Source organism: Oryzias melastigma, linkage group LG10 (assembly GCF_002922805.2).
Source record: "Oryzias melastigma strain HK-1 linkage group LG10, ASM292280v2, whole genome shotgun sequence".
NCBI lineage: Eukaryota > Metazoa > Chordata > Actinopteri > Beloniformes > Adrianichthyidae > Oryzias > Oryzias melastigma.
In genome coordinates this window covers 1,704,817-1,716,831 of record NC_050521.1, presented here as the reverse complement: position 1 = coordinate 1,716,831, position 12,015 = coordinate 1,704,817, and the positions used below count along the sequence as shown (strand labels likewise).

Genomic DNA, 12,015 nt, shown 5'->3' with positions numbered 1-12,015 from the left:
AATCACGACCTGTGACATCACAGCGGCAAACAACCACAGCCCAACAGTGCATCATAAATCTTCCTCTCCACCCCGAAGCAGCATCTGTGGGTCTCTCTGATGAAGGTTTTCTGACAGAGGCACACGATCAGCTGTTCATAATGTCTGACCACATGTGAGTTCTTTTTACTAAGTTGAAAGTGGATGCAGACACACCGAGCTGCAAGATCTCCCGTCATTACAGACTCCCATCCAATAAAAACTGCCTCGGGTTCAGGTTGTGGAGCCAAATAAGGAAGCTCCACCCTTCCAGTTCTCTCAAAGATGTGATCTCTCTAAACCAGGGGTGTCAAACTCAAACGCACAAGATCCAAAACTCACCTTAGGTCTCGGGCCAAACAGGATAAACAGTTATTGAACACTCTACAGCTAAATTTCTAAAACTTTAACACCATAACTGTTAAACATAATTATAAACTAGATATATAGAATTACCTGCAATAAATGTAGTGTGAATGCTGTGAGCTCAATTTGATGATAGCTGAAACCACCGAAGCTCATAGCCTGATAAAATATTAGCTTAATATATTAGCCTAAAAAAACTTGAAAAAAAAACTATAGCCAAAACAGTTAGCATGTAGCTGAAATATTAGCTAACCTCCAAAACAAACAAAAAAGTTAATAAAAGCATGAATTCCAAAAATCTAGCAGAATGCCAATTTTTTTAAAAAAACCAACTAACTTTTTAACTTAATTATGAATATTAAAAAGGCAGGAATATTATTCTAGAATAAAATCAACTTAAACCTCAAAGCACTTTCAATATTTTACTCTCCATTAAAAATATATTTTGTCAAAATTATACAAGTTAGAATTAAGTGCAAGAGACAGTAACATCGGGCCATTATTAACAATACAATTAAACAATCTGGAGGGCCGGATCCGGCCCCTGGGCCTTGACTTTGACACATGTGCTCTAAACTGTTGCTTCTGCTGCCACCTTGTTCTAGCAGCAGAGAATCATCAGTTTCATCCCCGCCCGAAGACAAATGTTCAAAATAAACCTTTTACATTCAGGTTTTCTACACACGAGAATCCACAATAAAAGCAGCTTCCTTGAAATTTAGACTGACACCCCCACCTCCATCCGGTGGGCTTTTAGATGGAAGTCAGACTCCACATATTCAGGATCATTCTGCCCTTTGGAGCAGCTTACCCTCCAGAAGCGCGCCTTCTCCTGGCTGACCCGCTTCCTGATGGCGCGCGGGGTCTCTCCCTCCTCCGCTCAGGTTTGGGAGATGATGATGTGGGGGGAGGGGGGGGGGGTGTCACCGCTTCATAACTCCAGCCCCCCCACCCCAGTCCCCGCGCGTCATGAGCAGACACGCAGCGGGACCCGCTCATGACATGAGCGCAGATCCTCTCCTCCTCAGCCTGGCGCAAGCGGCGCGCGCGCGTGAACGCTGGAGGTCTGGCACTGCACGCACGTGCGCGCGCAGAGGCTGCCCCTGCTCTCCGTTGCGCTCCTCACTCCGGCGCATTCCTCCGAGGCTTCTCCTTCCTGCGCGCCGGAATAAGCGTCAGCCGCGCGGACAGAGTTGGTTCGGTTCGGTGAATGTGTCGACCTCCCGCGCGCCTCCCTGCAGCGCGCACAGCGGAGCTGCTGGACCAGGAGCCGTGCCGCTTCTGTCCGTCTTAACACGCAGCAGGATGGCTCCCCCCGGGATGGTTCTCCTCCTTCTCCTGGCAGGTAGGACCTCCTCTCCTCCGGACCCGGGAGCAGCAGTCGCTCCCGGTGCGCCCGCCGCTGACCGACTCCCCCGCCGTTACGCCGCTCCGGGAACGTCCTCAAAACTTTTTAAACAGCGCGAGAACGGACCGAACCGAAACCAAACTTTATCAGGATGCGCCAGAACCGTCCGAGCCGCGCGCTCTGCTGCGCAACGGGACCTCTCGAGGGGCTAAAAACAACCAACCCCCCCTGAAGTCTTTTGTTATTATTATTATTATTATTATTATTATGTAAAATGATTGAATAGAAGCTCCAAAGAGTAGAACATCTGCAAAAATGGATCCAAGTAAAATACAAAACAAAAACTGAATGTAGTTGAAATGAATCAAATCAACATCAATAAATAGGATCTTTGTTGTGGAGGATTCATGGATCCATGTTTGAGTTTGGACCCTGTCAGAGTGTCTGTGGTTCTGGTGGATGGACCGTTTCCCGCTCCAGGTTCTGGTCGGAGGCGTTTTCTCTCTTCAGGAGCATCACCTGCTCTGAGCTGTAAACTCCAAAGGGTGTGGCTGCCCCCCCCCCCCCTTCTGATTCTTCTGGGCTCAGAAGAACCACCTTTAGAGAAGGGGGGGGGGGGTCATTCCCATCCACAGCGAGAGGTCAGAGGTCAGTGGTGACCAGCTGTCCTGCACCAGGCGAGGGTCATGGGGGGCCTTACACTATAGACCTCAAGGTGTGATGAGGTAGAGCAGGTCCTGATGGGGCCCTGATACCCCCCCTCCTGAAGCACTGACTGACAGCCTGTGGATCCCCCTCCCTCTCCAGGTGCCTGGCTTTTCTCCCCAGTCTCAATCTAAATTCCCTCCGGATTCGGCTGCGCGTCGGAATAAATTGTTCAAGTCGTTCAATGAGGAAGTGCAGTGAAGCGGCGCCGCTGTGCACACACTTAGAGCTGCGGAGAGGGAGGGGGGCATGTCTTATCGGTGCGCAGGCAGGTGTTTGTGTGTATTTGGGATGGGGTGTGTGTGTGTGTGTGTGTGTGGCTGACACTTGTAGCTTTTCAGCACCGACACCATCAGCATGAATACACATTCTCACCGCGCTGTCAGCCAATCAAAATCATCATTACTCCTGAATAACAGACACTGACTCTGACCCCCCCTCCTCAACACACCCCACCCTCGTGGAAGCAAATGTTTCAGAAGGAAAATATATATTATTTGTGTCCAAAAGAATCAGTGAAAAAAAATAACAACTAATTACAACAATTAAAGCTATTAATATCAAACATAATGAGTTTATATATTAAAAATTAATTTTGAATAAATTTAAACAATGTTTTATTTGATTCTATAACCAGAAATTGATTAAAATTTTTGGTGTTTTAATGAAAGTAACTTGTAGCTAATTTTGGTTTTTTTTTACACTAACATATAAACATTTAACACACTTCTGAGTTTATCTGATAAAGTTAGTGTCCGTAGCCTAAAGAAAGGTCATCCTGGTCCATTTCTCTATTGTTGAGTCTTGGTATCAGAACATCTTTGGAGAACCTCCGAAAAATGTCTCAGTTTTTTCACACACTGATGGCGTCTCCGTTATAACCTTTAACCTCCAGTAGCTTCTTAGGGGACACTCGGGCAGACCAGGCAGGAACTCAACCTGTGATCTTCTCATCAGAGGTCGACCGCTCTACCTCTGGCCCGTCTTCGTTGAGTCTCCTGCTTTTTTTTGGCATCCTCCGCCCGTCTGCTGGATCGTTGACACCAGTGACTCCAGCAGCATAAACTCCGCCCAGTTTTTCAATAATTTTATGACAGTAGCAACAAAAAAACAAGAAATCATTGAATGTGTTGTCACATGGTTGTTTAATACATATATTTAATAAAATACTTTTTTAAGTACATAATTTAATATTAAAAGATTTATTTAATTTTAATTACAAAGCGATTAATGTCTTAAATTGAATTTAATCTGAACTCAAGTAAGATTTAAAAAAAATCTGAGATTTACAAATAAAAAAAAAAACACATTGAAAAACTCTTTAAAAATGTGAAAACATTTTGACAAGTATTCAGTTTGACCCACACTGTGTGTTGGAGCTCCTTGAAAGTCTGACCTTTCTCCAAAACGTGAAGCCTTCATGAGATTTAATCAGAGAATGGTCATAATGTGCTGATGCCATTCATGACGTGCACTTTCAGCATTAAGTAAAATAAAACATGAGCTGCTGGAGAAACATTTCTGAACTCCTATTTTGGCTCAAGGAACCATCTGTTTAAATTATTCATTGTAAAGCAAATAAACTTTAAGTATTTCAACTATTCTAGTGAAAAACACTTGAAATACACTCTTAACATTCTGGAGTATATATACATTTCCATGAAACTGCAGACTTTGGAAAAATGAATAGTTGTGTCATTCTCCAAACTTCTAGCCATGACTGTATGTTAAAGATTTTATGTTTAAGCGTCACGTTGATGCCTCAGGTGTGAAAAAAAACTTCACTTTTGGATTAAAAAAAGTATTAGTACCATGATAATTTACAAACATGCTTTTTGTACTTGTTCCCTCTAGTACTTTAACTTATTTTTTATTGTATTAGTATTTGACATAAACAGTTATTTTACTATGCAGTAAAAAGTGTACATACTTTGTTCTCTTATCACCCATAGAAAAGTAGATCTTATTTTACGTAGATAAATGGGTCTAATCCACGTGTCAAAGTCAAGGCCCGGGGGCCGGATCCGACCCTCCGGGTAATTATACCAGATCATTTTATTGTTATTTATGACCCGATGTTATCTTGTGCTCATTTCTAACTTGTATCATTTTGACAAAATATATTTTTATGGAGAGTAAAATATTGAAAGTTATTTAAGGTTTAAGTTGATTTATTCTTGGATAATATTCCTGCCTTTTTATTATTCATAATTATGTTAAAAAGTTACGTTTTTAAAGTTTAAAAATGTAGTTTTATTGTGTTCAGTAAATGTTTATCCTGTTCGTCCCGCGATATAAGGTGTGTTTTGGATTCTGGCCCCTTGTGCGATTGAGTTTGACACCCCTAATCTAAGGATTCAATCCATAAAAAATCTGATTTGCAAAAAATAATTTAAATCTTTGTTTTAAATATAATTTTCACTTTGGATAAACAGGGTTGTGTTTTTTGATTTGCTATATGGTGGTAGAATTTTCAACATTTGTCCCTTTTAAGCCTCCAGAGTTCCACAGTCGATCATGTTCTGACCGTGTCTGAGGTCGTTCAATGATTCAAAGTTAAAACTAAACAAAAATGATTCTTTAGTGTTTTTGTTGCTGAATGAATCAAGTAAGAAAACAGATGTTTTCTGGGGTGAAGGTGTGACTTCCTGCTGCAGTTCTGAGGACAAGCTCCAGACGGGCGTGAGAAACTGCCTCTCTCTTCATGGTCAAACGTGGAATCGGAGCTGGATTAAGGCTTACAGCTGGAAGGAGACAGTCGGAAAACCGTGAAGTTCCAGTTCTGTGAAAAAAACTTGGAAGAGAACTGCAGGAGCAGGCGAATGGAGGGAGGGGGCGCTGCAGAGCGCAGGAAGGTTCGGTTTCTGTCCCTCCTCTGTCGCATGATGCTGGAGAGGCAACAAAGCTTCTCAATAACCTGCAGTCCAACCAGGTGTGCTGCACCTCAGCCACGACGCAGATTTAAAGTAGGGAGTAGTGGAGGGGGTCTGTATTGATCCGGGTGACAGACGATGACGTCCACGAGGAGCTATGAGGCGCTGAAACGAGCTCCATAAAGCTGCTGTGATGATAAGTGAGGGGAAAGCTGCTCCCAACAAGAAGAGAGCCCATCATCGGGGGTCACAGCTGGGGGGGGATTAGGGAACAGGAGCTGAATCAACCTTTGAAAGAAGTTAGAAAATCCATCCTCCTGCTCCAGCTGGATTTAATGAAAATGATCAACTCGCCTGGCCTCCGCGCACGGGGCTGTATCTGATCTGAAAGCAGAAGTGCACGTGTGTGTGTGTGCGTGCGTGCACGTGCGTGCGAGTGAGTGAGCTGCAGTCCCGTCAAAGCGACAGTGTATCCGGAGGGGGGGGGCCTTCAGAGGTCCTCTGTGTGCTTTGTTGATAACTGGGATTTGGAGCTCAGACACACAGAAGCAGACGGTGTTCTGGCTGTTTGTCAGGCGAGCGCACGAGTGCGGCTGGGAGTGCACGTGACGGACGTGCACACCCTGAAGGCCCCCCCGCCATCACGCTGACAGAGTTGTACACAGATCCCCCCCCCCCAGAGCTGGGAATCACTAGGTACCTTACGATACAATACATGGTTCACAATATCGATGGTAACTCGATAATTGATCAAAAATCATCTCTAATTTTATACAAGAACACATATTTGTAGGAAAACACATTCACATGTATTTGCTTGCTTGAACACAATCATAATAGACAAGTCTTATTTAGTGCAACAAATAAGTGCTATTAGTGTTGGACCTGGAGTTCAGACTACGACTTTGCTTCATTCCATGCCAGGTGTGTCTGTGATGTCAGGGTTGCAGGTTTTTTGTCTTGTTTATCTAAATCCACTTTTTAAAAAAATAATTATTTAGACTTTATTCCTAAAACTCAGATTCAGCAATTAATCATCTTTCTTACAAAATCTTATTGCACAAAAGTTGCTGTGAAGAATTCACTTCCTGTAATCCTAAAATGTCTATTTTGTTAGTTTACCAATAATATTTGCAGCTTAGACCCAAATACACAAAAACAGAGTAGAAAAGAAAGAGGCTTTTAAAGGAGAAGGAGTCTTTAATAACTCGGATGCTGAGCAGCAGTTGAGGAGTGGTTCATTTCCTGGAGAGGAGTTTATTTCTGGAAACATCTCCACAAAGGTACAAAGAAAAGGGCCGGAGTTCATCAGAGGTCATTTCTGAACGTGCTTTGGAGAGAACGCGGCTGAAATGGGTCCACATGTTAGACAATCTTTTGCAACTAAAGCTGCAAAGAATTATGGGACGTGTGATCTTGGAAGAGTTTGTTTGTCGCAGGAATCATATTTTTCAGACCAGGAACCGAAACTAGACAGAGGGGCCAAGAGGCCGACGATTGGTCAGAGGGGTTGATGGGAAGTTTTCTAGAAAGCTGTGATGTTTTGTATTTTCTGCCTTTTCAGCTAGAGTAACACGACAGAAACGTCACAATTCTTAACATTGTTCAGCTGTGTTATAGGATTCAGTACAATATTATCCCTTTTTCAGTTCATCATGTTGAGTCACAGTACGTATGATGCTGCGTTCACACCGAGCGCGTGACACACGTTCAAGAATGTTCTAAACCAGGGGTCTTCAACCTGAGGCTCCGGGGCTACATGTGGCTCTTTCACCCCTCCATTGTGGCTCTCTGATGAAAAAAATAATAAAGATTTATAGTAGTAAAATGAAAAAAGTGAACTCAAACTTTATTCTTTCCATTCACAAACAGTTGAAGAGCATCACGCGTCACTCTGCGATGTTCCAACCATCCATAGAGCGGTTTGTAGTTTAACAAAGTCGAGCTACAACATTTCTGAAAGATTTGGGATTACTGTGTACCACAGAAAATCAATCTGAGGTCAGTAAGGACAACAACATTTATATTTAAGGGTTATTAGGCAGATTGATTTTATTTATGAACAAATTAAAGTATTTTAGATGCTCTCTTAAGGTTAAAAATACTATAAGGTTCACTACAGGAAGTCCTTCTTTTGAAAGGAAGTCATGGGAGCTTTTATCAAAAGTTATAAGCTATTTTTTAATTGATGTTTTTTATTGATGTTTTATTAATGCTAAAAATAATGTATTTATATTTATCATAATAGGAACAATAGCATTACTAGATATATAGTCTTACCTGTGAGAATGCTAGTGTGAGTGCTGTAAGCTGAATGTGGCCACTGAAGATGTTAGAGCTGAAAATTCTAAAACTGATAGCTAGCTAAAAATGCTGACGCTGATAGTTGAAAGCACTGAAGCTGAAAGCTTGCTAAAATATTAACTAAATGCCAAATTAGCCAAAAAAACCCTAAAAAAATGTCTAATTTTGCCAAAACAGCTACTACATTGTTAAAATACTAGCTAAACTCCAAATTAGCCTAAAAACTGGAATAATGTCTAAATTAGCAAAAAGAAACGTGCATAATGCTAAAATATTTGCTAATCTCCAAATATTCAAAAAAATGGAAAAAAACGTCTATATTTGCCAAAAACAGCGAGCTTGTTACCAAAATTAGTCTGAATTCCAAATAACGCTAAAATAAAATTTTGCTAGATAAAATAGAACATTATAGAATTATAGGAATGGGAGGGAAATGTGTAAGAAGCTAATTGACTGGAAGAAATCAATATGTCACCATAGATAAATACAAATCTTGCAACCTCAGCGTTACATGTGGGGTCCCTCAGGGCTCTGTATTAGGACCTAAATGATTTAACATATACATAAACAATATATTTAACGTATTCAATCTATTAAAGATTGTGTTGTATCCAGATGACACTAATGTATTTTATAGTAATGATAGTTATGATAAGTTAATTAGTAATATGAATGAGGAACTGCAAATTTAAAAAAATAGATTGATAGAAACAAATTATCATTAAACTTAAGCAAAACAAAAGTTATAATATTGAGCAATTATGAAGAAAATCCCAATAAACAAATAAATATAAGCGGAGTAACAATCGAAAAAGTTCAGGAAAACCAAATTTTTAGGATTAATAATTGATTCCAAGCATTCTTGGAAATCATACAGAAGACATTTAAAAATGAAAGTTTAGAAAATCTCTCAATAATAAATAAATGTAAATATGATCTTGACCAAAACACTCTTCGTACGTTGTATTGCTCATGAATTCTTCCTTACCTCACATACCGTAATGAAGTATGGGGAGATAATTACCAAACCTCAGTACCTCATTACCAAACCTATACATGTTACACAAACGAGCAGTTCGGATTATTCACAAAGTCGGACACCTGGAACACACTAACCAACTCTTCATACAGTCCAAGTTACTAAAATTGCACGATCTTATAAATTATCAAACAGCCCAAATATTATATAAAGCTTACAATATTATATTACTATACGACATTCAAAAACCATTTATACAAAAAGGAGAGAATTCTGTGTGTCAGTATGTAGAGTACAAAAACAATGCAGTAATATATACTTGTTTAAAAAAAGTTATGAATGTATCACATGGACAAAATATAAACATTCCTGATTTATGTATAATAACAGCATGTATTGAATATATCCAAAAGTAGATAAAATACTGTGTTAAATGAAAGAACAAAATATGTGTGTAAATGTGTTGTATAAATATTAGGATTATTTTAATATGTATATTGTAAATTTAGTATATAAAGAATATTGTGATGAAGCTTAACTTTTGATTATTAATAAAAGTTGCTGTAAATGTAAATGTCTATTATAATGATTTAAGTTTCAGGCTTCAATAAACGATTCTTCTGCCTCCCACCTTTAAAACATGAATATAAGACATAGTATACCCATGTCAATTGTGCAAGTACAGATGTGACTGTAACATATAGCTATATGTATAAATGAACATGTTTGAATAAACTAAAAAAAAGATCCAGTAGTTGCTGAACATCTTATAGTTGGAATGCTTTCTCTTTAGCTGCTCCAACAATCCACTGCAGAACCCTCCATCTTCACTGATGAACCTGAAGCTCAAGGAGAATCATGTCGTTTTTTCCTTCAGAAAGACAGACTAAACCACAGACCAGACCACAATCCCTAACTTCGACTACAATCTAAACTGGATTTATCAGTTAAAAACAAGTTGACTCTCTTCCATCTGCTTTGATTTCAAGACTTGAATGAGTTCTCATTTTTTTCCTAAACTCAGTTGAATCAGAGATTGTTCTTTATGGATATTAGTGCTTCAGGGATTCAGTTGCTCTACAGTTTTATTATAAGAAACATTCATTTATGATTAAGTCTTTACTTATAAGTCGCACATAAATCAAGTTTCTAGATCATCTTTCTTTCCTCTCTGGGATATTTCATGTGAACTAAAGAGCTGTGTTTTTTTAACAGTAAAATGCTGTACTAAGGACTGTATAAAAGCCTTCTGTTCTGACGAGCCTGTCTTAGGGTTCTGGGTTATGCTTTTGAAAATGTTCTGAACAAACTGATAGATGCTAACATCAAGCAGAGAAGCAAATTGCAATAATTAACATGTATTGAACATAAAAATAAGTAATAAGAAGGGACGGTGCACAACAGAAACCACTGAGAACAGAGAAATCTCACCTTAGCAGACACGTTAAAAACTCAAAAAACTGGATTTTCATTGAAGGGGACTTTTAGTCCCTACGGTGTCTCCTTCAAACGCCAAATGTCCCAACAGTTGGAGGGTTATGGAAGAGTTTGGATTCTGACCTTGTTTGGTCCATTGACCCCTCCCTCTCTGCTGTCATTGTTCAGGATGCGGTGTCCTTTCTGACCAAAACTTTAAAGCTCACATTAATAGTTTCGCCCACAGCAGCATTTTCAGATCTCCTCCCTCAGAACATCGTGGACGGATGGTCCAGCAGAACCATCAGAGCCTCTTAGATTAGACTTTTTCTAAGAGGAAGGATGAAGAGCAGATTTCTGTCTTGCAGGAAAACCATTTCATTAAGTTCACTAGTTCCCATCTTAAGGAAATATGCATTTTTATGGACGTCTTAAATTAATTTATTATTCATAGCGCAGAAGTTCTCTTATTTTGTCAGGAGGATTTTTATTGTAAAGCCGTGTTTGATTGACAGGAGTTTGGTGCACATGTAGAACTCATGCCAGCAGGAGCTCAACGCAGCTGAGCAGACAGACCCCGCCCCTCTCTACTGCGCTGCAGTGTTGTGTTTAATAAGAGTAATGGTTTTTCACCCCCCCACTCCAACACACACACACAGACTCACACATGAGAGTTTCCTCCATGCACTCATCTCTGTGCGTCTCTAAGAACATAATGTTTGATGAGGAGCGTCCATCAGCACTCCACACAACTTCTCGTCTTCTTGTTTATTCCACACGTGTGCGTCTATCTGTGTGTTTGTTTGTGTTTGTGTCTAGGTTTTTTGTGTTTAGGTGTGTTGGTGTGACTGCATGATTTTCTGTCTGATTGTGTTTTTGTCTGTTTGTATGTGTGTCTCTGTCCTTGTGTATAAGGTAGTCCTTTATTCGTCTAACGGTGGGGAAATTTCAGGTGTATTTGCATGTCTATGTTTGTGTGTCCGGGCTTCACAGAAGCCTTTTAGTTGCAGCCACATTTTCATACATTTAGACATTTTTACAGGTTTTGTTCCTGAATTTCTGTCCATTTGCCGCTGAAAGAGGCCAGTCGTGCAGAGCGTTTATCACAGCATGAAATGTGCTTATAGACACACAGAGGTTTTTAGTGTGTATTAGAATCAGTCACTTTTGCCATCCATCGTCTTCCTACAGTCCTTAATTTAGTGTATTATATTATGAGCTTCACTTTATCTATAGATTAGAAGATAAAACTGTCACATTGACATGAAAACTCAAGAAGACATTTTGGGATCACGCTGCTCAGAAACTGAATCCATGTAGTTTATTATAGTGTTGGGTGGATCAATCCAAATGATTGATCTCAAGTTGGTATCGCTCCCGCAGATATCGATATTTCTATTCTTGTTTGAAGCTTTTCTGTATTAAAAAGGACCTGGCGGAGTCGCCGCCTCACATCTCTCTCCAGTCCTGTGAGATCTCTTATTGCTCCATTTACTAAGAAGTTCAAATTATTTACATTTCTACCTATTATTTTTAAAATCGTTAAACATTTTGATGTTTTTTTGTATCATGTTTGTTTCTTTTGGTTTGGTTTGCATTCACTTCTTCACTTTTTATTTAGTTTCAAGAGGTTTTTTAATTAAATAAACTATTTTCTATGGAATTGAAAATATTGTCCTAATTCTGTTTTTATTTTTAAGTAATTAAAAAATGGAAACTTTTAAAGTTGGAAATTAACCTATTCACAGCAATTACAAACAATTGAGATTTTGAGGTTCGTGTCACATCCACTGCATTTATAAAAAAATATCAATATTGACCGGTACTGGATTGGTATCGGATCGATACCCAAATCCTCAGTATCAACCAGCCCTCTTTTATTAGATTAAAAACAAAAAAAAAAATAGTTTTTGGATGAATCACCAACCTTATGATTACTGTTCTTCTTTTAAAAGTCTGACTGTATTTTTTCTCTAAATCTTCCTCTCTGCACTGAAACTCACGCT

The 12,015-nt window shown here is 39.5% G+C and overlaps 1 protein-coding gene across 1 annotated transcript in view; it reads left to right on the top strand.

Moving 5' to 3' along the window:
- Positions 1-1,323: 1,323 nt before the first annotated feature.
- gfra3 (GDNF family receptor alpha 3) overlaps positions 1,324-12,015 on the top strand; it is a 32,646-nt gene continuing 21,954 nt past the window's right edge. The window contains exon 1 of the mRNA XM_024282870.2: positions 1,324-1,729. Coding sequence (XP_024138638.1) covers positions 1,354-1,729 — 376 coding nt within the window. The 5' untranslated portion in view covers positions 1,324-1,353. The remainder of the gene's footprint in view (positions 1,730-12,015) is intronic.